This window comes from Emys orbicularis, chromosome 7, assembly GCF_028017835.1.
Source record: "Emys orbicularis isolate rEmyOrb1 chromosome 7, rEmyOrb1.hap1, whole genome shotgun sequence".
Taxonomy (NCBI): Eukaryota; Metazoa; Chordata; order Testudines; family Emydidae; genus Emys; species Emys orbicularis.
In genome coordinates, this window is record NC_088689.1 from 120566858 (window position 1) to 120590675 (window position 23818).

The 23818-nt window shown below is 39.3% G+C and overlaps 1 protein-coding gene and 1 non-coding gene across 2 annotated transcripts in view; one reads left to right on the forward strand and one right to left on the reverse strand.

The window, feature by feature from the left end:
• Nucleotides 1-7015: 7015 nt before the first annotated feature.
• PPP4R2 (protein phosphatase 4 regulatory subunit 2) overlaps nucleotides 7016-23818 on the reverse strand; it is a 40717-nt gene continuing 23914 nt past the window's right edge. The window contains exons 3-9 of the mRNA XM_065407684.1: nucleotides 22545-22715; nucleotides 15668-15761; nucleotides 13654-13691; nucleotides 11784-11858; nucleotides 11305-11448; nucleotides 10285-10553; nucleotides 7016-9407 (exon numbers count right to left, since the gene is read on the reverse strand). Coding sequence (XP_065263756.1) covers nucleotides 9094-9407; nucleotides 10285-10553; nucleotides 11305-11448; nucleotides 11784-11858; nucleotides 13654-13691; nucleotides 15668-15761; nucleotides 22545-22715 — 1105 coding nt within the window. The 3' untranslated portion in view covers nucleotides 7016-9093. The remainder of the gene's footprint in view (nucleotides 9408-10284; nucleotides 10554-11304; nucleotides 11449-11783; nucleotides 11859-13653; nucleotides 13692-15667; nucleotides 15762-22544; nucleotides 22716-23818) is intronic.
• On the forward strand, nucleotides 12435-12528 carry LOC135882023 (small nucleolar RNA U13). Its single transcript, XR_010561581.1, has one exon. It is a non-coding gene; the product is annotated as a small nucleolar RNA U13 (small nucleolar RNA).

Genomic DNA, 23818 nt, shown 5'->3' on the forward strand with positions numbered 1-23818 from the left:
GTGAACGCCAAAGAAAGACGAGAGCTATTTGTTTAGGGCTGTATAAGAGGGAACAAGTGATGCAGCCGTCTTCTAAGATAAACCCCTTTGCTTGTGACAGAGGCAGGAGCAGCTGAGCAAAGTGTGTTTATCATCCCTAATTTCTATAATAGATCTGGTATAGAAGTCAAGGTGTTCAGAACAGCTGGCTTGGCTCCTGTTTAGAAACCCAAGTAGCCGGATTTTCACAAGTGCATCTAGCAGCTCTCACTAAAACCAATGGGAATTCAGTGGTGTACAGCACCATTGCAAATCAGACCCCCCAGTTCAGTGCATACAAATGAATTTGGTTGCCTAAAAGTTTGGCTCCTATATGTGAAAGTCTTGGCCCAATCTTCTAGCACTGTGACAGCGTACAGCTTCCAGGAACCCAAGTTTGAAGTGTTCTCATGTGCCATATCCCACAACAATGGGAAAATTAAGTCAGAAGAACATTAATTTTTAATGACTTAGGGCCTCCTCCTACCTCTCCTCAGAGGGCTACTTCAGGTTGAATTCCTGGCAAACTCTCTTTCTGGCTCCCTCTCTGCAGGGAGCCGTTGCTGGTCCTTCCACAAACCCCAGTCACTGGAGAGCCCCATCTGCAAGTTGATATTCATGGGTGCCTTCTTCCCTGACTTTTGGCCTTTTATCCTGCTTCCCTCTCCCCAGCAAGACTTTCTCCTGGCCTACAGTCATGTGATTCCTCTAGGGACTACAATTCCCAGAATGCTGACCTTTAAAGGGCCAGAACTTCGAGCAGCAAGTTAAGGGACAGTACACTCTGTGATACTTTACAGACTTGTCTAGACAGTAACTCCTCGCTTAACGTTGTAGTTATGTTCCTTAAAAATGCTACTTTAAGCAAAATGATATTAAGCAAATCCAATTTCCCCATAAGAATTAATGTAAATAGGGGGAGGTAGGTTCCAGGGAAATTTTTTTCACCAGACAAAAGACATACACACATATACAAACACAAAGAGAGTATAAGTTTTAAACAAACCATTTAATACTGTACACAGCAATGATGATTGTGAAGCTTGGTTGAGGTGGAGGAGTCAGAGGGTGGGATATTTCCCAGGGAATGCCTTGCTGCTAACTGATGAATTAGCACTCGGCTGAGCCCTCAAGGGTTAACACGTTGTTATTGTAGCCTCACAATCTACAAGGCAACACGAATGGAGGGAGGAGACACAATAGATGCATGGCACGGGCTGCAAACATTCCCTGTGGAAACTGAACATGATGATGAGCCCACACTATCCCACTGGAGCGCACCACTCCCTCCACTTTCCAAAGTGCCGGGGGGTGCATGTGTGAGAGAGAGACAGAGATACACTCTCTCACACACACACATTGCCCCTTTAAGTACACTGACCCCACTAAGTACACTGCCTTTTTAAGTAGATCAGCAAGTTGAGACAGCAGCTGCTGCCAGCAAACTCCCTCCATCCTGAGCCCTGTCATGTTTGTCCCCCACTGCTCTGTGGAGATAGGGTGCAGGAGAAGGTGGACACCCGGACATCAACACCCCTCTTCTCCACCACCCCCGGCACAGCATGCAGGAGGCCTCGGGAGCAGCTCCAAGGCAGAGGGCAGGGGCAGGAGCAGCACACAGCAGTGGGGGGAGGGACAGCTGAACTGCCGGCAATTGATAGCCTGCTGGGCGGCTGCTGCACAGGGAACTTAGGGGAGCTGATGGGAGGGAGCTGGCCCACCCTGGTTCCGAGCCCCCCCCCCATCAGCTTGCTCCACCGGGCTGCTCTTCCTGCAAGCAGTGGACAAAGCAGGCAGCTGCCAAACGACGTTATAAGGGAGCATTGCACAACTTTAAACAAGCCTGCTCTCTAATTGAGCAGCAATGTAACAACGAAACAACATTAACTGGGACAACTTTAAGTGAGGAGGAATTTATACATATATGATTTGATGAGGGGGAGGGATAGCTCAGTGGTTTGAGCATTGGCCTGCTAAATCCAGGGTTGTGAGTTCAGTCCTTGAGAGGGCCACTTGGGGATCTGGGGCAAAATCAGTACTTGGTCCTGCTAGTGAAGGCAGGGGGCTGACTCGATGACCTTTCGGGGTCCCTTCCAGTTCTAGGAGATGGGATATCTCCATTAATTACTATTCATACCTTTGGCTATTTCAATGCCAGTCTATGTGTGGGCATTTCAGTAGGAGTGCTCGTAAGTGGTTCCACTCTCTGCTGTAGCATCCCATCTTCACAGCATGACACTGCAGAGATCTTCACCTCGAGCACTCCTGCCGACCACTTCTTTGGTCTAGAGATGGCCTGTCTCTGACCCTCCAGCTGGGTCACCTTTCAAGACAGTCCCCTTCCAAACAGAAGATCCTTTGCCCCTCTCAGGCTATGCTAAAGTTCCCTGCTCTTCACCCCTTCTCCTGGGGACTACAGATTTCCTTCTTTTATCCTTTGACTGAGCACTGCCTCCCCGGGCTTTTTCCCTGGAGGCCCTTCTTCCTAGCAGGTTTCCCCACTGCCTCCCCTCCTTAGGGACTCTGGCAGCTTCTCACAGGTTTCTCTCCAGGCCTAACCTGCTCCCTGTAGTCCTCTCCAGCCTGCCTTCACCAGGCCCGTCCCAGAGAGAGGGAATTCCCCTTGCTCCTCCCACTGCAAACTCCCCTGTCTCTGTAGCCTCCCTGACCCTTTCACAGCTGAGATGGCTAATTTTAATTGAGGCACCAGATCAGGATCAGCCAGAGGTTAACTGCTACATCACAGGGCAAGGCTGAGCCCAACTCCCCTTAAAGGATCAGTCTGCCTGTGGCAGTGCCCTACTTTGACAGAACTTAAGTCGATTCCTTGCCAGCTTCATTAAATTGACATAAGTGCTTGGACCACAATAAGACTGTTCACACACAGAACAACACCAAAATAGATAAGAGTGGGGAATACAACTAATAGTTATTTTGATTCCATTCACCATGTAGACAAGCACTAAAAGAATCAGGGCACAAATACCTAAAATTCCCCCAGGACATACACATTTATAAACCAAGAACTGTCCTCAGCTGCTTCTCAATTGCACTTTTTATTAAACCAGTTAGTTCTAGAGGGAAAGCTCTAGGCTGAAATGCCCTGGTTCTAAGGTTTCCTTACATAACCTGGAAGTTTCCTGCCACCCTCGGTGTAGTTTTGTATCTGCCACTGATTTCATCCCTTTCTTTCTAAAACCATCAATCAGAACATCCAGATAAAGGAGACACATAGGAGCCAGCAGGCTCTGCCTTAGCACAATGCACATGGGGTCAGTGGTGGCTGACTCCACCATCTGACCCAGAGACTGGTAGCTGGTGGAACAGAGGGGAAAACAGAGGCCACCAGAGGTGCACTCCCATCCCTATAAACCAGGGGTGGGCAAACTATGGCACGTGGGCCGGATCCGGCCCTTCAGGGCTTTGGATCCAGCCAGCGGGATTGCCCCCCGAGGCACTGAGGGCCCTGCGCCACTCTGCAGAAGCAGCCGGCACCACTTCCCTGCGGCCCCGGGGCAGGAGGCTCCATGCATTGACCATGCCTCCAGGCACCGCCCCCCGCAGCTCCCATTGACCAGGAACAAGGAACCGCAGCCAATGGGAGCTTCTGGGGAGGTACCTGGAGGCGCAGCAAGGGCAGCCTGCCCTGGCCCCGGTGCGCGCCGCTGCCACCCCGGAACTGCTTTAGGTAAGCGGCGCCGGGCCGGAGCCCAGACCCCTCCTGCACCCCACCCCCAACTCCTTGCCCCTTGCACCCCTCCTGCACCCCAACCCCCTGCCCTGAGCCCCCTCCCATAGTCTGCACCCCTCCGGCACCCCTGACCTGAGCCCCCTCATACACCCTACACCCCTCCTGCACCCCAGCCCCCTGCCCTGAGCCCCCCCTGCGGTCCACACCCCTCCTGCACCCCTACCCTGAGCCCCCTTATAAATCCTGCACCCCTCCTGCACCCCAACCCCCTGCCCTGAGCCCCCTGATACATCCTGCACCCCAGCCCCCTGCCCTGAACCCCGACGCATCCCTCCTGCACCCCAACCCCCTATCGAGCCCCCATCACCTCACACCCCTCCTCTGCCCCAATCCCTTGCCCTGAGCCCCTTCCTGCACACTGCACCCACACACACGCACCCCCCCACACACACACACCCCAACCCCCTGCATACAATTTCCCCACCCAGCTGTGGCCCTTGGCCCAAAAAGTTTGCCCACACCTGCTATAAACAGTAACTCCTCAAAATCTGACCCACCAAGCCGTGTCACTATTTCCTCTCCCCCCAAATCAGCTCCAGGGTTTCTTTCGAACACAGTCATTCCACCCACACACCTCCAACAAAGCACATTCAGTGAAGAAGGGTGACATACAGCAATTTGGAGAGGGTGTTGCACCTTACAGCTAACAACTTCTTTATTACAGTTCTTGACCAGCAAGGATTGCACTCCCTGTAGTCACAAGTATAGCAACACCCATGGTAAATATGCGCTAGCAGCAGATAATTCCCAAAGCAACACTACTCTCCTTGATTTCCTTTGCTGTAGGGTGGACTCCCTCCTGAACTCCACTCCCAAAAATCAGGCTGCAGTGCCTCCTTTCGAACTGAGAACATAAATAGACCAGGTCTGAGTAAGAACAGGATTGATTGTCCTCATTTACGATACTGGAGCTATGAACAGGTATGGTTTGGTTTTGCTTTTTTTAAAAAGCTGGAATACTTTTCTTGAAAAGATGGAAGATCAAGTATGAAAGGCATGCTCAGTATTACAGCATACAAATAAACAACTGCATGAGTGTAACAATAGCTTTTTCCTCTATGCAGAGCTTATTAAAAAAGGCTTGGGGGGGGAATCATTTTAACAGGTCTGAAACCAGTCAGTATTTATGCTTATTTTATATTAAACTCCACCTACTAACAATAAACCAAGACAGCACACAGGTGACAGTAAGAGCTTAAGGCCCATTAAACTCTGAATTTCCTAATGTATCAATTACAGAAGACTCATATACCAAACAACATTAGGCTGAACTGCTGTTCAACTCAAGTGTTCAATGGTCCTGAAAATCTCATTTCCTTTACCTGCACTGAGGTGGCCCAGTGTTTCTAAGTTTGGCCACAGAATAATACATGCAAGGAAACTGCCAGACTTGTAAAAGGAATGTTTGTATCATATATCTCAATTGTAGACAGGAGATGCATCCATTGTGTCTAAAGAATTAAATAGATTCCCATTGACAGCTAATAATGATAATGGGCCAGTCATTTTCAGTGAATAAAGCTGAAGTTGCCTGACTCCTAGAAATAAGGATATGACCAAGCTCCAGATCTGGACAAGTTCTTCCACGAGTGAGAAAGTTCTTGTTTTTAGTTTCTTTCAGAGATGCCATCTCATTCTTTTGTACTGGACCCATGAAAGGCAAGTACAATATTTTGTGCCTTTCTATAACTGGAGTCACAGTGCTGCACTTGCTTGGATCCCTGCAGCCAGTGCACTTCCTGAACTTTGAAAGTTTACATACAACAAAAAGTGCCCAGTGATTAAGACAAAGAAATACACTTTTCAGCTAGTTTCATGTATCATCTACACCAGGTGAGAGCTGAATGCAGTTCTAAGTCCGTTTCCAAATTACTAAGTACTCCCTGCTGAAAGTTTAAATAGCCAGATGGCGTTTGTGCTGTGTATTGAGGAACCTTAGGCATAGATTTGATATAAAAATTTTGGATATCAATTTTTACCTTGCCCATCTAGACGAGCAGCAGATCCAAAGGGATTATTTAAATCCAACCTGTGCTTGGCTCTGTATGATATGCAAAAGACAGACCCTCCCCCTGAAGATTTTACAATCTAAAATAGAAAAAATTTTTACACTGGATAATCCAAAGAAGGGCATAACTGAAGGGTTTGGGTCTTACCACGAATTCAATTTGTGAAATAAGGAGCTATATATCCCTTTTCGTTCTGTAAAGCTGAACTCATTCGTGTAGGCCCACTGGTTCTGGAATCATAAATGGACAATACTGAAGGTGTGAGCATGCCAAAGCACTCCCATCAGAGCCATCACTCATTTAGACTTCTGTCCAAGAACCTGACCTACACTCCAAATTCTAATTCCAGTGCAGAGAAACTAAAGGGCCTTATTCCATCTTAAGCTTTACCCTAATATAGTATCAATATTTGAAGCATGAACATATGCTATAACATAAAACTAACAATAGCATAAGTGTCGCAGCAGCCAGGTCTAAGCTTTAATAGTGTTACATAGTATCCAGACATTTTAATTAAAAAAAATATTTAATTAGCAATGTAGCAATTATAGTTAGTGTGTCATCTTACACACCTTATATTCTGAACGTTGACTCAGTGTTTGTGGCCTTAAGTATGAAAGACTAATGCTAACTCAAAACTAGAGTAGGACTACTCTTTAACTGGCTACTCCTTATAAGTGAGGGTGGCCAATAAATAAGATTCTGATTTTTTTAAAAAGAGATGGCACATAAGCTACATGCTTAATTCATGTATGTAAATACTAAAATAGCTTGTACATGATGTATGCAGTTGTGGTATTTGTAGATATTCATTTTTTTTTTTTTTTTAAATCAAGCCGTAAGTGTGGAGATATGAGTACATGTAATTACATGCATTTATAATGGTAGGAAACAGTTGTCTATGCAGTCATACACATTAGAGATCTGCCTATGCTTCTGCTTTGGAACCACTGAATACCAATTACTAGCATGTACAGAATGTTAGCAAGGTGTGCACTTACCTGTGCTATTTTGTAATTAACTAGTGTTTAAATGCAGATAAATTTAAAAGCAATCAACACTTAATGTATGATGTATATTCAAACATGAGTTTACTTTAGTAATCATTCTCATTGCAAAAGAGCAACATTTGCCGATTTACAAGGGGATACATATCTCAAAGTTATTCAAGCAAGTTTTTAACAGTTCTGCAACACTAAACATTTGCTAAAATAAACATATCAAAAGGTCATAAGTGCTTAAAGAATAGGTTTATTGACATTTTCACAAATAAACATTCTAAAGAAAATTTCAGAAATCTCTCAACTTAATTTTAAAATTTTGTTCTCATTGTAAAATATTTCCAAAAAAAATTCCAAAAAAACCCAAAAAAGGTAAGATGTCACTATGTTACGTCATTTTTGAAAAACTTTCCTAATTCCAACATTTTGGTTCAGTCCTTTTATTTTTATGATACATATCCAACCCTTCAGCACAATGAAAGAAAACAAGCTGTTCATGTTTGATTTCCGTTCTGTCTAGGGAACACTAATCAAAAGGATTTTTTTTTATTTTATTTTTTTTTAAACAAGCCTCTCACCTGAATACATCCTGTCTGCTTTAAACTTGATGGGCAAGCAAAGTCAGTAAGTAGTACATTACCTTACAAATATACAAACTGAGCCAAATTATTCTGGTATTATTCAAAATCTGTATTTCCCCAAACGTATATATAAAGCATACCACATAGAACAAGAAACTGTTAGCATGCGTTTTTGGAGGTCATTTTTGTACTTCAGGAATCTGAACTTCAACTAAAAAATGGGATCCTTTTATACTGTGATAAAAATGTACTCGAATGTTTTATAATATTAATATTTATTGCTTTATATGAATACTGTATTGAAAGCCCAAGCATTCAGTTTACACACAGAAATTATACAATTATATACCGTTTCACAATGGCAGTGAGCACTCATTACAATCTACAAAAATCTACTTTACAGAAATTTAAAAACTCTAAATATCAAAAAGATACAGTTGAAGAAACAGGTATAAATTTGGCAGCCAGTAATTGTGATTGGGAGGTTGCAGTTTGCATGTCTTTAAATATGGGATTTTGAAAACATTGCGAGTTTAAAGCAGTAGTTGTGCTTTGAGCTGGCTTGAAAAAAAAAAAATGTAACACTGGCTGTCAAAGTAGCATGTTCAAAAATATTTAGTTCACTTCCAAAATGTTATACAAATTATGGTGATTTCTATGCACCCCTAAAACGTTTAGTCATTTAGCTCAGGTACATAACTAAGGTAATATATTAATTCTTCCAATACAGTGGTGTATCATACCAATAACATTTGCCTACATTAGAATTTTGAAAAACTCCTCTGTAATATTCACAATGCTCTGAGAAGCATTCAAAAGGCAAGTAGCTGTCCAATTTTTCTGAGATATTATTAGATTTGCAAACATTCCACCTACAAAAGTTTAAGATCAAGTTTTGATTACTCCGTCCTCCACATAAAGCACATTTTCTCATAAATAAATGAAATCCTTTCACTCAGGCACCTCAGAAGTATATAAAAGTGTTGTAGTCTGAACAGTTTTCTTGGAATGTGTTTCACCTGGTGTTTCCAACAATGCTAAGATTTCCAGTGTTCCATATGGGCCAGATTTTATTTGGTTTATTCAGAGGCAAAAAACTGCCTTGAGAGGTGAACTCAGTCTTTTCCAATAGAAAAAGTGTACATTGTATTCATCTTTTGTAGAAACAGAAAAATATAACATTTCCCCCCTTAGAATAGTGTGTGTGTGTGTGTATATATTTGTGTGTGTGTAAAGTAACATTTTAAACACACAATTTAAGGTTCCATAGTATGTAGTCAAATAAAAGTCTGGAAACCAGCATGAAACCCTATAATTCACATGTTAATGTTGAAACTGTAACCAAAATATGTAATAACTGCTATAGCTGTCAGAGAAAGACAAGACAAAAAGCTTTCTTGCGTACATATAACTAAATGTGGTAATCTCCAAAAAGGTTGTCAAAATTATAATTATTACCTTCCAGTTTAAAAACTTTTATTCTAAATAAAAAAAACTATACACAAACCACTGATTTGACCAAACCAAAAAGTCAGCGGTAAGCAGGACCTGAAGGAGCTGGTATTCACAGTTCTTAACATGTACGACTCTTTCAGGGTTCGATCCATGGAGAAGTTTATTTTACAACCTGCTTCTCTTGTAAAACTAAAGGTCCACTTTATTACATAAAATTATTTATACAGTGTAAAACCAGAGCCTTATGGAAAATACTGCATCTAAGTGTATTTAAATTATTAGTCTTGCTCCATAGGTTCTTCTGCAGCTTCTGTGGCTTCATCACTGTTTTCCATAGGGGTCTCTGATGAAGTTTCAGGAGTTTCACTGGCATATGATCCTAATTCTTCAGTTTCACTGCAGTCAGCTCCCCTAATGACAGATCCACTATTTTCACTGTCTTCAGAACATAAAACCTTCTCTGCTTGAGACTGGTCAGATTCCTCCATTTGATTATTCTCCTCAGAGATCTCTTCATTCACAGTTAAGGATTCAGTGTCTTTTTCTTGATCTTTTCTTTCTGGAGAAACATCTCTTGGGGACATGAAGGACTCTGAAAGCATTTAATTCATGACTTAGTATTAACAGTACATTCTTTTTAAACAAGTCAACAATAGTATTAAGTTAGTTTGAATACCCAAACATTTACACTAGGAAACTGATTTATTTAGAATATAAAAATGCATTCATCTATTTTTCCTCTATAGAAAAGTGAGTTGATGTACATTTTAAACTCTGAACCACCTTAAAAATACTTAAGTTACTAACTTCCACAACACCATATTATCTACAGTATTTACCATATAAACATGAATGTAGTCTGACACCATTAAACCTTGTGACTTTATACAGAGAAGCTTTTAAGCGATGATTGGGCTTTTCTTACTTCCCCACATTCCCATATCTTTTCCCAAGAGTAGCCAGTCTTCTTGATATGAGTTGCGAGAACAAAATTGTTTTGAACACAATGTGGACATCAAAATTCCACCCAGCAGGATATTTTACAAACTACATTGTGAACCTTGAATGTAGGGAATCAGAACGGAAGAGAGGAAGAATCTGCAGATACAAATTCATGCCAGCCTCTTCTAGATATAATATGTATTTGTTTACTCTGCACTAGTGCCAGCTTCAGGGCCCTCTGGATAGTACTCAGCATTACAACTCACAAGGCTGTTAGGTTTTTGACTTGCTACCCTGGCACTGTTTGAGAGAGTTACAAATTGCTGTGCGATGCTCAGCTTCAAGGACAAGCATCACCTTATGTTCACTTTGCTGTAATTTAGGAATAACACTGACTGTCAAGTGTAGTCCCCACCCCAATCAGGCGTCCTCAAGAGAAGGAAGGTCCCAAAGTAGATCTAGATACAACCTAGAGGATTCCCTGTCCCTAGAAAAACATTACACATATATCGATAAATCTGAAATACCTTCTTCCTCTTCCTCTGTACAATGCTGTCTGGTACAGCTAGTATCTTTTTCTTTATCCTGAGGTGTAGAAGGTGTTTCAGTCTCTTCTGCCATGACTGAAGAGACTTCACTGGAGGCAGTTTGGTTAGATGTCTCTCTTGCTTCCGCTTCTTTGTCAAATTTAAGTCTTTTTACCTCATGTCCCTCTGCTTCCACAGGGTCATCTTCAGGGTGCTTATTTTTTACAGGGCTGCCTTGAGTACCTTCTGATTCAGATGCTGGTGATTCACTGTAAGACCCAAAGAAACCATGTGTGAGTACCAAAAAACATTCCACATCTTCCCTCATTTCTTATACCGCTTATCTGAGACCAACATTATTTGCAAGGTATTCTCCAGGAGAGATCCTACACTGTAGAACTCAATCTGCTCATTATTGGCTAATGCCCAGATTTATTAAATTTTCAGGCATGAGGTAAAGACCACTCTTTTTTCCAGCATTTGGGAAGGAGCTGCATAATTGGGCTGATATATGGTGGGTCTGGATTATGGTTTATTATAATTTGAGGAAAGGCAGATCTATAAGTAACAAGCATTTATGATTTTAAATGTACTGGTTTTAGCGTACCATCCTGGCAGTAGTTAAACGTGGAAACTTAGGGATCCCCTCTTAACTCAACATTACTCATTTTTCAGTCACACTTTTTTACTAGATATCCACACAATCAGAAAAGAGCTGGACTACTATAAATGTATAAAAACCTCAGCAGATAAAGCTGAGGAACTTCTTCAACTAGACAATTCTATTGAAGAGAGTCACAGTCCAATACAAATCTTCACTTTGCATATATCAGGTCAATAAATAAAAAGTAGCAAGTACATATCTAATACAGCTGAGTATTTACCACAATACTTTTGAAATGTCTTACTGAATAACTAATCCTTACCAAAAGGGACATTTTACTTTAAAAGTATTTACAATATTGTAAATGTGAAGCATGAGAATAATGAAATATTCAATATGTATTACTCCGCCCAAACCTGTGGTTTTTTTCTTCCTTTTGCTGCAAGTTTGATTCTTTATTGTCCGCGCTGTCAGGCAAACCGTTTGTTGTCATAGGAGTTGACAAGGAAACCTTCGGTCGATTTACTGGTCTGGGAGTTCCAGGACCATTTATATTAGCTCTAAAAAAATACAATTCATTTTTTAATCCTTTTTGATTAAACAATTAAAATATACTCTAGATTCAGAAATCCTGGAAAAGGAACATGCTAGAATATTTTAATTTTCAAAGCTGAGTTATTTAGCCCAAAATCCAACATACATACTATCATGCAAAATCAGTAAAATTCACCTGTATATGAACTGGATTAAAAATGATTTTAAAGCATTAGTGACATTCTGTAATACACTACTATGGCAGGGTGTCTGGGCCAGGTGCTTCCAAAACCATAAGATTTCTTCATCCTATCACACCCCCACCCAAGCACATGTTGCCTCTTGAAACTGCTCAACTTACCTCTCTGAATAACCTGGTGAGTTTCCTGGAAACATAACACCATTCATCCTGTTTAAACTATTGGAATTATTTTTCCTACGAGAAATCAAAAATATTATACTTAGCAATTTAAGGTTCCTTAGTTCACAGAAGGAGATTTAAAAAAAAAAATCTTCTTGGTTAAAAGTAATTAGCGATTACTAGATTTGAATAATATATTCCTATACACTGGGTTTATTTTTACAACCAAATTGACTTCAATATCCATTAAGTGATTAAGTGCACTGTCATTTGCCTTTGCTCCTTATACCCCGAATATCTTCCCTGACATCCTCTAATTTCCTTTAAATAATAAAATAAAAGGCATAATTTATCTTCAATGTGATTATACCCATATTTAAAGTGAAGCGCATGCATAAGTGTTTGCTGGATTGGGGCTTTAGATTTTAAACTCTGCGGGCAGGAACCGTGTCTACTGGCTATGTAAAATGTCATGCGTGACTATGGGATAGATGCAAAGGATAAAACCACCACCACCACCACATTAAGCCTTCATTAAAGGTCAGTTTCCCCATTACACCACACCCTTTGGAGGACAATACTCTCCACACAGAATAGATTCTGATCCAGCAAGAATGCCTTCAGATCCTACGCTCTCTGATCCCACTCAACATCCTTCAGGTTCTGACATGTGATGAGTGGGGTTTTCACATGCCTGTGTGACATGTGCCATCCTTAACTGTTATGACAGGGCACAGTACTGTCATTTTTATACTTAGTCCTGCCTCACTGCAGGGGACTGGACTACATGACCTAGTTCTACATTTCTATGATTCTACAGCCTCATCTTAAGGTAACAGCATTGCAAGAGCTTGTTTCTGTGCTTTACCTACATTCTTCAAATTAGTATGGTGACGGGGGGGCTTCTCGTAGTTGGGAAAGTAGCTTTTGCAGGCCCAGGAAGACAGACTGAGGTAGAAGATAATTTGGCGCTTCCTCTTCTAGACAACTCAACTGGCCCTACAGCCACTTTTCTGAAGTCTGTTTTTCCTCTTTCATACAACTGTAGATTTTGTTTTGTTTTTTTTAATTACTCCCTTTCACTGCCCCGTCATTGTCTCCAGATCCTGTACTTTACAATCTTTCAGGCACTCACACTTAATCTAGTTTTATCTAAATAGATGGAACAGCACAAGATGTCATAGGAGCACTAAACTGCCTACTGTAGGACAACCCTGCTAGTAGTGGGATGGGTGATGTGGGAATCCTCTCTTGAAACGAGTTGTGGAAGGCAGGAATCTATATTCCCTTGGGTTCAGTTCCAATGAGATTCTAATCTCTGAACCTTTCACTTTTGCATCAATGTTTGTTTTTTAAAAGACCCAAACTAACCCCATCTTTGTGCCCCCACTAAGCATCACTTTGTATGCCAAGTTGCTGTTCAGAGCGTATTTTTGCAGAAGGAATTAATTTCTGAAGAGGAAAAGAGTTTATTACAAAGACTGACAAAACATTAGTATAAGAGTGGGGCGGATGCACTTCTAATCCAGGCATTGTTTAATGCACTCATGTATGGTTTTGAATTAATAATCAACCGTGCTGTAAATTTTGGCTCAGAATCTTCTTTTTCATCCCAAAGTTACCACACAGGTAGACCAGCAAGCAGTATATGTCTGCAGGACATCACCTCTTTTGCCACACAACGTTTGTGAGATGTTGAAGGGCATTTGTTTAACCCATTGACATGGAAGTTGAATTTTTGTAGTGCATGTCTTATTGTTGGCAAGAGGATACACCATTATTGCCAGCAACAAGGAGAACACAAACAAAAAAACCCCCCTCCTAATATAATCCCAAATCTTTAAGTAGTTGAAAGTAAATTTATGCTTACTCTGAAGATGGGTATACACAGCTGACAACCATGACATTCTGTAATACAAAAAAAAAAAAAATGTAGTGAGAGTTTAGAAGCAGAAAAATGAAACATTTCTGATCCTGACAGAACTTGTAAACTTGAAGATTAACACATGACAGCTGGATTTAAAAAATTCTAGCTGATAAAAGTAATATTCTCTACAGAACTTTAAGTTAGCTTATTCTGAAGTCAAATACAACCTTGGAAGTAATTTTTATCTCCTAAAATCCTCAGTGGTAAAGGTGCTTTGCTACTGTGAAGACTACAAACCAAACAAGACTTCCACCACACTGCAATTTCCAATATGCTACAGTAGAGGTCAAAGCAATTTAAGCCACATTTTGGTGAGGTTTGTAACTTAAGATGTTTTGATTACATTAAACTGATACTTCACATGGAACTGTGAAAATCCCAAACTGCTGCCAGTGCTCTTCAACAGCGGTAGGTGTAGCAAAGCTATAATAGTTTTTACCCTATGTCATGTAATCACCAGCTGTTGGTTTATACTAGTACTCCCATCAGTCCTAGCCCAGGCAGGGCTTCACTAGTGCTACAGCAACAGTGAGAATTTCAGAAAAAACGTTAGTGTGAAAAAGGTATAAGACCTTTTATTTTATTTCAGAAAAATGGCTGATTATTGTTTGAAAGATAGCTAATGCATATACAAGATGACTATGCCAATGTAGTTTTTAGTGTGCATTATAAGAATCATACAACAGGGATTTCTGAATTAGCAATTAAAGATAACATGCAATGTTATATACTCCAGTATGCGTGTTGGTTGGTTGCTACTAATTACAGCACAAAACATGGTCCAACAACATGAACCTTTTTTGACACAACATCAACACAGATAGAAAACTAATCAGTGCTTTCTGCTAACAAAGGTGTCAAACTACCAGAGGATCCAAGGTATGTGTCAGACTGCTCTTGATCCCCCATGATAAAAATCAGACTGTAAAATACACACTTAAAAAAAATATATATATCTATATCTATATCAAGGCCAAGATTTTCAAACTTGAGTGCCTAAGTCTGTAACTCTTACAATTTCAAGTACCTTCTGAACATGAACACAGTAGCACTGTCTTAGCCTGAAACAACTCTTAAGGGTGCTCTATTCATTTCAATGGGGTTTTAGTTTTAGATATCAGTGATCAAGAGCCACATTTTCTAATATCGTATTACTGCAATTGTACACAATTCTGGTAATTGCATGCACAAAGGGCAGAAAGAGTGGTGCAACTAAAGAAATGCATATTTTTTCCTCTCACTGCTGAACACTACATCAGCTTTACTAGATAAAAATTTGGTTACTAGATGAGGGCTATAATCTACCCTGAAACCAGCCACAAGCATCAGTGGCAGATCCACTATAGATCAGCAGCACTATGGGGCCCTAATTTGCAACCAATGACTTACACAGGCCCTAAACGTAACTGGGCCCTCCCAGGAGAACAACAATTTGACATCAATTCTGGAAGTAGTACTGCATGCTTTTGGAAAACACTCTATATAAATACTACAAAACAAGTTCTGTATGCACTTAATGAGGGTTTTAATGTGCTAAAAAAATTAAAGAGATCTGAAAAACAAAAGCTAAAGGAGAGATTTTTGAGTTTGGTTCAAACCCACAAAGCGAGGAAGGAAGAACTGCCCAGACCTGGTAACTTACATGGCTGTACCCATTGCATATGGCTCAGTTATTTAGTGGTGGGGGATCAGAACAGTGAGCGATATTAAATCCTATATATTGCAATATTGGAGCACTACAAACTGATTAACAGAGACAGCCTTAATCCTGGAATTTATTTGCTTTTGGGTCAAAAACATTTTAGAATAGCTTTTTGCAGTTATCTTTTTAAAAAAATAACCAAATTGGAGTTGCTATTATAGCCATAATGAAGCCAATAAAACGTTGGGAGTCATTTAAATATGATATAGTGGGTAGTTACAATTTAGTTCCAATGCCTCTGAAAGAAAGACATACCTTTTCCACTCCTCTAAGAAACTTGTCTGTTCCTGTATAGTTCCTCCTTGGATCTGTCAGCAACTCACAAAGTCGCTGAATAGTAAAGGGGATACTGCAATGAAATACATATAGAACAATGTAAATGGTACTTAATGGGTAAAGGGCTGCTAGGAAGCAACTGCATTATTGCTCTCCCCGCAGGCTGAAAAGGTTTAAACAGAGGAAGTAGAATTTGACTGAAAGAGCTTGTAGTAAATGGATAGATGGTTTCCTCTGCACTTGGAGGTAGGGGTATAAATCCCAGATCATGTCGACATAATCTCATTAGTTCTCATTGAGCTCGCATGCTAAAAATGGTAGTGCAGCCATAGTAGCATGGGGTAGCTGCGGCATGGGGTAGCTGCCCCGAGTATGCACACGCTGTGGATACGTACTTGGGGTAGGTAGCCCATGTCACTGCTTGCCGCTTCCTATGCTACTGCATCTCCACTACCATTTTTAGCAAGTAGCTCAATCAGTTGTACAATTATGTCTATGCAAGCTGGGAATCACACTCTTAGCTCCAACTGCAGACATAGCTTTAATCTCTGATTTACATTTCTCATTTTGCATAAACACTTAGGAAATACAGCACACACTTTTGGGCAATACATCCTCCACCAAAAACTAACTAAAACCCAAAAGCCATCATTCCAAAAAAAAAAAAAAAAAAAAAAATCACAATTCACTAAGCACACTGTATTCAATAATTAAGTTACATGTAGATTTCAATTCAAGAAATCAAAATCAGTCACAGTTTAAGATTACTTTTATTGGGTAAATTATGAGGGTAACAAAATATGTGAAACAGCAACAGTAAAAAATGCTTTAACACAATTAAAGATTCACACTCCTACACCTGGCAAAAATAAGTGATTCTCAAGACCTATTTTGATTTTACAGTTTATAGGAAATGCATTAAATTTTGTAAATAGTACAGCCAGTTAATAATATTTCAGAAAAATATGGTATCTACATGTTCAGCTCTGCTGATATATACAAATAAAACAAAACAAGTATGATTAGTTTTTCTGCTGCATTGAAATAGGACAGGGCTATATACCCATATAATATTTTGTTCATACAATCTGTCCTCTGTCTAGCAATTTAGTAATTGGTTTCACACAAACACTAGCAAGATCAACTGAAAATTTTCATTTTAGCAACGCATAACATGATCAAATATTTAAGTTTAGCTGATCTTACATGCACTTCCCGTAGCAATATTTATTAATATACATTTACAGTAAATCTATTTTGTAACAAAATAATCAGCATCTAGCAAAACTTTGTGATTTATGGTACAGGAATGCAATACTGCTTTTTAAGCATTCTAACTGAATTTGTCTGAGCTTGAAGTCATTACACTTGGAACACAAAGTGCTTAGTACAATGTGAAGAATAAGACATATATATTAGATATGTAGGAAATTTTTAAAAATTACACCAAAACAGTTTATACGCAACATGATTACATCCCTACAGAGAACTGTTACAACTGTGTTACTCAGAAATTAGACTACTAATTGTTATAAAAAAATATAAACGAATCGAGTTTGCAATGGGTAAGTCACTCAACAAGCTAGAAGAGCATATTTTATGCCTACTTCATTAAATAAAAAACGGATCTTGTTCAAACATACACTGATCTGATTTTTCACCAAGAATATGCCATCTAGTCAGGAGGAACCATTTTCAACCAGTGAGTGGTTACTGGCATTAATTCTATTGGAAAGCCCTTAAGTGCCAATGTTTTTCCTATAAACAAACAGAAATTGTACCAGACTAAATATCACCCATTTTAATGTGTTTTGCAGATTCTACCATGTGTTATGGTACAGTGGAAGGTATATAAACCATAATCTGAAACAACTAAGAGGTATGCTGTAAACAGAATCTAGGAGAAATCTTATGTTTGGCATGTTGTCAACATCTCTACCTCCAAATACCTCAGAGATGATGCATATCAACTGTACTGTGGATTAATCAATGTTTATCATCATACACCTAAATGTTTATCATACACCATGACAGAATCTCATCTTTATTTCACTCCTGAAGAACAAAAAGACAGTCAGTCTGACAGGCTAATCTTTGTGGGTCAGTACATAGCTCCTTCAAGTGGCAGAGAATTAAATGCATGTGAGGCTTGCGACAGGAGCAATAAAGCAAGAGGACAAGAATATGCCCAAAACAGATCTTCACTGTGAATTTCTTTTGTATCAAAAAAGTAAGTTGAAAGGTAGGAATTTAGTGAATGTTATGGCAGGCATATTTTACTTCTCCACCAGGTGTTTGACCCCTCATCTGCCTACCACTGACCAAAATGATATTTTGACTGTTTTTTCTAACTTGGTTCCCTACAAAGTTTGACTAAAATGAGCTCGTGTATTCCTTTCAGTTCAATTTACTCAATGAGAATGTCCTTGAGACTGTGAGGGTTCACTTCCTGTTAATACCGCTCAGAACATCTTTGCTATGGATTAAGTTATACCTCGTGTTTCATCAAGTTTTGGCCAAGGTGTTTAATGACTTTACTCAGAGATGCCAAACCAGAAAACCTCTGCTATGCACAGATTCTTCAATTTGCTCCCCCTGTTGGTAGTTTCACTCACTCTCTCCCCCAATCTTGGTAAGTGTTCAGGAAGATTTAATTCATTTGTGAACTCACCCATATATGTGCTGCATATCTAAATCTGTGGATAGCTGCATAAAGATATAACTGCTGTTTATTTGTTGGGCTCTTTTGGGGGGCTGACGGGAGGGACAGGACAGTAGTATACTACCAAAGGCTGTAACAGCTGATCTTTAAACAGTAAATTTAAATTACTTGTCTGCTTAAACATCCATTTACACAGACCTATAGTTTAAGTAGTAGTATATAAAAAAAGTGAAAGTGTGTCGAATCTTGTTAATTTATTTTAATAGGTATTGGATGTTTGGAATACAATTTGAAAGACTAACATACATGAAGTAGTTTATAAAACTCAGTGGGATTCAGCTTACTTAGGTGATATCAAACCCCATAAAATGTAAGATTTGCAGCTTCAAAGTAAATTGTAGGTTCTAATTTTTTATTTTAACCTATACTATAATCTGTGTTCTGGCCAACAGCAACACTGTTTCCTTTAAAGCGTCTATAAAATAGTGAACTTTGTTTAATGCATAGTAGATGGCACCAAGCATGTGCTTTACAATAAACTAACACTGAGTTACTGTTTTTGGTTGACTTTTTTTAATTAGCCGACTTCCAGAGGCAACGACATCTCAGCTACAGTGAACTACGTAAAAGTCATATACAAGTACATATTATAGAAATTAAAGGTGTGGCTTTAAACCAATTTAATTAAAATACGTGCAACTTTGTGCACGGACATTCAAATGAATTTAAGAGTGAGCGTACTGAGGAAGTTGCACCTACAGTACTAAATAGGTTTCTAAACTCTTAGTTAAATCCATGCACAAACTGCATGATAAGGCCAAAGATTGCTTCAAGTGAGCAAAGGGATTAGGAATTCCATAATCAAGTGAAAATGATCAGAACTGCACTTCCCAGTGCCATTGGTCAGAGTGCTGTAAAGAGAGCCTGATCATGACAGCCATATTGTAGTGTGTTAAGCAAAAAGGACTGAAGACAAGATGCGGAGAAACTCCTTTAGTTGGTCACATGACTAAAGGTGAGCAAAGACAAAGTTTGTATATTCTAACATATTTCTCTAAGGTACCCAAGCAAAAAGTCCTCCTAACCCAATAATCACAACTGAGGACCAGTACCCATCCAAAAATATCAAAGATTAAGGAAGCTTACCTCTGTTTAAAAAAAAAAAAAAAAAAAAAAAAAACCACACACCGCACACACACAGCATACTTCCACCAGAGCGTTTTGGAAGTGGTGCTGAAAAGCCAGAAACTAACTCAGACTAGCAAGAGTGCAAGGAATACAACTGAAAATTAGCCCTATTTGTACTACTGAAGAGTTTACTTCTTGTTGTAAAGAATTTTCCATGAGCCATACACCTCCAGTGGTTAGTTTTGGAAGTATTCACAATTTACTAGAAAAGGGGAAAGGGACATGGGAAACTTCTTAAGTTTCTTAAATGTGGCAGGAGAATCTGGCCCTACCCCCATACAATGTCAGATGGATACAAACTGATATTTTGGGTTTAAACAAGCACTGCCATGTCACTATGCAGCCACCTGAAAGAAAAAGCATAACTTATTCTATCTGTCAAAGTCATTTCAGCCAAAGTCACTGATTACCCAGAGAAGGCAATCATCTCTTAGTAACTGCTTTTGTATGATGTCTTCCTTTACAGATGAAGAGGAAAGATTAAATGTGCCCTTTTTCTTCCTATCTTATGCATCCTAGAAGCAAGGCCAGGAAAACCTGTTAGGTCAGGGTCACAGTAAGCATCCACATTTTCTGTTAGGCTACCCTGCAATGATCTGAATAAGAAGCTACATGAACTAAAATGGTAAAAGGCCTGGAAATAACTGCTCTGGGGCAACTGGTGCTCTCTGGAGTCAAGATTTTCAAAGGAGTTCATTAAGTGACAGCAATGGTATAGATAAAATAGAGGCTCCATTATCTCAATGAGGGAGGAAAAAACCCTACGCTCTTAAAAGAGAAGTGGTGTCTGCAGGAAAGCCTGACAGAGGCAAGAACATACTGGTGGTGTAGTGGTGCTGTGATATGAAATCTTCATCTGATTGGTTGCTGCTGCCTGGTTGTCAGGAGCAGGAAAGGATAGCTCAACAATAGAGACTGATGAACCTGAGGACACAGAATTGAGTTTTATTTATGTTCTAGTGTCTAACGTCACATTACCAAAAATTCACATGTATTTTATGCAACAACTCTAGTAACTTACGTGTTATATTTTTACTTTGCCAACAGAAACTTATAGTACATTGCTAAGGTCTTCATTGTCATGGGCTTTATCAGACTCATGGGCTTTATGGAGCAGGATACATATACCATATTTTTAAGCCTTTGAACTGTATGTATTGCTGTTGTAATACAGGCCTGAGTGTAGAACTGGTCTTGAATTTGTTAAACTGAATCAGTTTAATTAACTGATAGTGATGAGCAAATCAGGTATCAGATTGTACAAACTGCAGCCTGTCTGTGTTATATGTTGCTTTAGATACACATCATAGGACTGTGATTACTTAAGAAGTTTCAGAATCATAGCCTCATTATAACAAAGTTATATATGAGTTGCTACATGGATTATTTCATTCCTGGTTGTGAAAAGTTTTGAATTTTAGCATTTGTTTAAAGGCAATTATTATACGGCCACTGGTTTTTCCAACTGGTGACACTAGCTGGTTTCCACTTTTAAAGAACACATGAGGAAAGTGTTTGGAGTTCTTCCTTAGTGTTATAGTAACACTTTTTAAAAGTTTGCTTTGTCGTCACAGTATTTTAATAGTGTAAAAGGCTCAGACACCTAGAAGTTTTGTCGTGTGTGCCTTGGAACTATATGATGTGGTGGTTGCCTAGCTATTCATTTCCTCTGAGTGGTTTACGAGTTTAGGTAAGCTATGCAACATAAGCAAAAAACAGCTTTGAAATAATAGAACAAAAAGCCAAGACATTAGGACAAGTTTTTACTTCCTTAAAATAGGCTACCATTAATACTAGCCAGCAGAATGTAAGAAATCATGTTACCATTTGTAGGTTTCATGGAGAAATTCTTGGCATCACACTTAAGTCAGATATTTGAATGTGAAAGTACCTGAAACTTTCAACATGCAAAAACATTTATTTCGATAGAGTCAATTCTGAAGCACAATCCATGTTTTATGTTTTAAATAATGTCAGTCTTAGGGAACTGTGATAAGAACCATTGATCTAAGTCCAGCATATGAATCTCAAGAGGCGTCATCACAGTCCTTTAAAGTTAGCATTCTCAGGGGTAACATGGAGGAAGGCTCCAACATGTCCATTTGCTGATAAGCTGAAAATACATCAGATAAGTGGTTGGTGCAAATGAACAGAACACTAATTAACTGGATAATAAATTTGTGACTGAGTTTAAGCTCAAGAAAGTGCTATCAAGCCATTCCAAAGAAATAGCAAATAAGAGAGTAGACGCCCATGAAAAACAAGAGCTTTATTTAAATGAAACAAAAGTGAACTTCAGAAAAGTCCTTTTACAAAAGCAATAAGCAGCAAGAAAGAATACACTTTGTAGTCTAGAGAAAAACGAGTAATCTTTCAAATGCTAAAAGTATACTTTAAACTACAGATTCAGATTTGTAGGTGAAAAACACAACCATGTGTTTACTGGTTGTTAACAAGTCATAGTAGATACACTGTCTCTTTGTTGTACTGTTTGTCACAGAATTCATTGTTCTCAATGAGCTGCCAAACTGCCACATGCAAGTTAAGGGACAAACACCGAATGGTTACAGTTCATAAAAACCTAAGCACCTAAAAATGGGTTAAAATAAATCTGACTTTTAGTACCTATTTCTATCAACATGCCTCTTTATGTATACTTTTGGAATTATATGAACAATGTCCATTAAAGAAAAAGTTAATCACAGATTTTAAAACAACTGACGACACTAACAAATGTCACAAGATATTAGAGTAATCATTAAAAGACAGATTTCGGACTTTGGGTTTTTAAAAGAGCACAATAAAATATGTTTAAATTGATAGGTACCGATTTATTTGTAGCTGAAGTTGTCTATGGCAAGTGTTGAGCAGAATAAACATGTGGAAGTAAATCACAGTAAGACAGGAAGTGACCTCAAGAGGTCATCTATGAAGGATGATACATTGCCTAGTCTTGAGAAAAAAAATTGTTCAAAAACAAATGAGATTTGGTTAAAAATTACATACCCATTAAATCCGGTGACGATTTTCAGAATTCGTTCCTTCATCTCCTCAAAGGGAATATATTCCACATTGGGATTAGGGGGGCCTCTTGGTTCAGGTGCAGAGGTTCTGAAGTCATCCATCACTTTCTCCAGTTTGAAAATAAAATAGCCTTTAAACTGAGACCACTGAATCCTAAATTCAAGGGGGAAAAAAAAAAAAAAAAACACAAGTGACTTAAGACACATGAAAAATAACCATATTATAATTGTTTAGAGCATAGCAAAAATCTTAGAAGAGCATGAATTTTTATAACCAGGTAGTTCAAAGATTTAATATTTTTAAGCAACAAATAGTTTACTGTAGCCAACGGTGAGACATTTTAGAAGACTATTCCAAGGATAGTAGACAGGACAAAATTAAACATTTTATCTTCAACAAGAAGGCTGTCAACACCACTTTTGTAAATAAATTTAGATATAAAATTTTACAAAAGCTCTTTTGCAGTCCTGAAGAAGAGCTGAACAAACTTATTCTTCAGTTGTGCAACTAAGTTATTGACAGTTAGATTGTCAGCTCTTCATTACATGGATAATTTTATTCTACATTTGGAGAACACTTAGGGTCTGCAATCCCAATTATTATTCCCATTATAGTAGGCCTAGGAGCCCTATGCATGGACCAGGACCCCATTGTGCCAGATGCAGTACAAACAGAACACAAAAAAAAGTTCCTGTCCCAAGGAGCTCACCATGTTTTAGCCAGGGGTATATAGTAAAAGTCCTGGATAGGTCACGGGCCGTGAATTTTTGTTTATTGCCCATGACCTGTCCGTGACTTTTACTAAAAATACCCGTGACTAAAATGTAACCTTAATAATGAGATAGCTTTGCAGATGTTTACAGGAAGCACCTCCCATGGGTGTTGGGTAACATAGGAGAAAGCATGCATATGCTTGTTTGAAATTTTAAACGAGTGGGCAGTGGAAGCTGGCATCATGGCTCGATCAGAGGTGAGCATCAACTGCCAGACAGTGAACGAGATGATAGATAGGGCGGGAGTTCACGGTGAAGGGTCATGAATACAATCAACTTATGTTTGATGTTAAATAAGATTGCAGCCAGTAGAGGGATTCAAAGAGGGGGGTGACAGCATCAAAGCAAGAGACTAGGAAAATGATCTTTGCAGTAGAATTCTGAATAGATATGAGCAGGGCAATGTTTCATTTGTCAGAGCGAAGGATATTGCAGTAATCAAGGTGTGAGATGAGAGCCTAGACGAGAGTTTCAGCTGTGCGA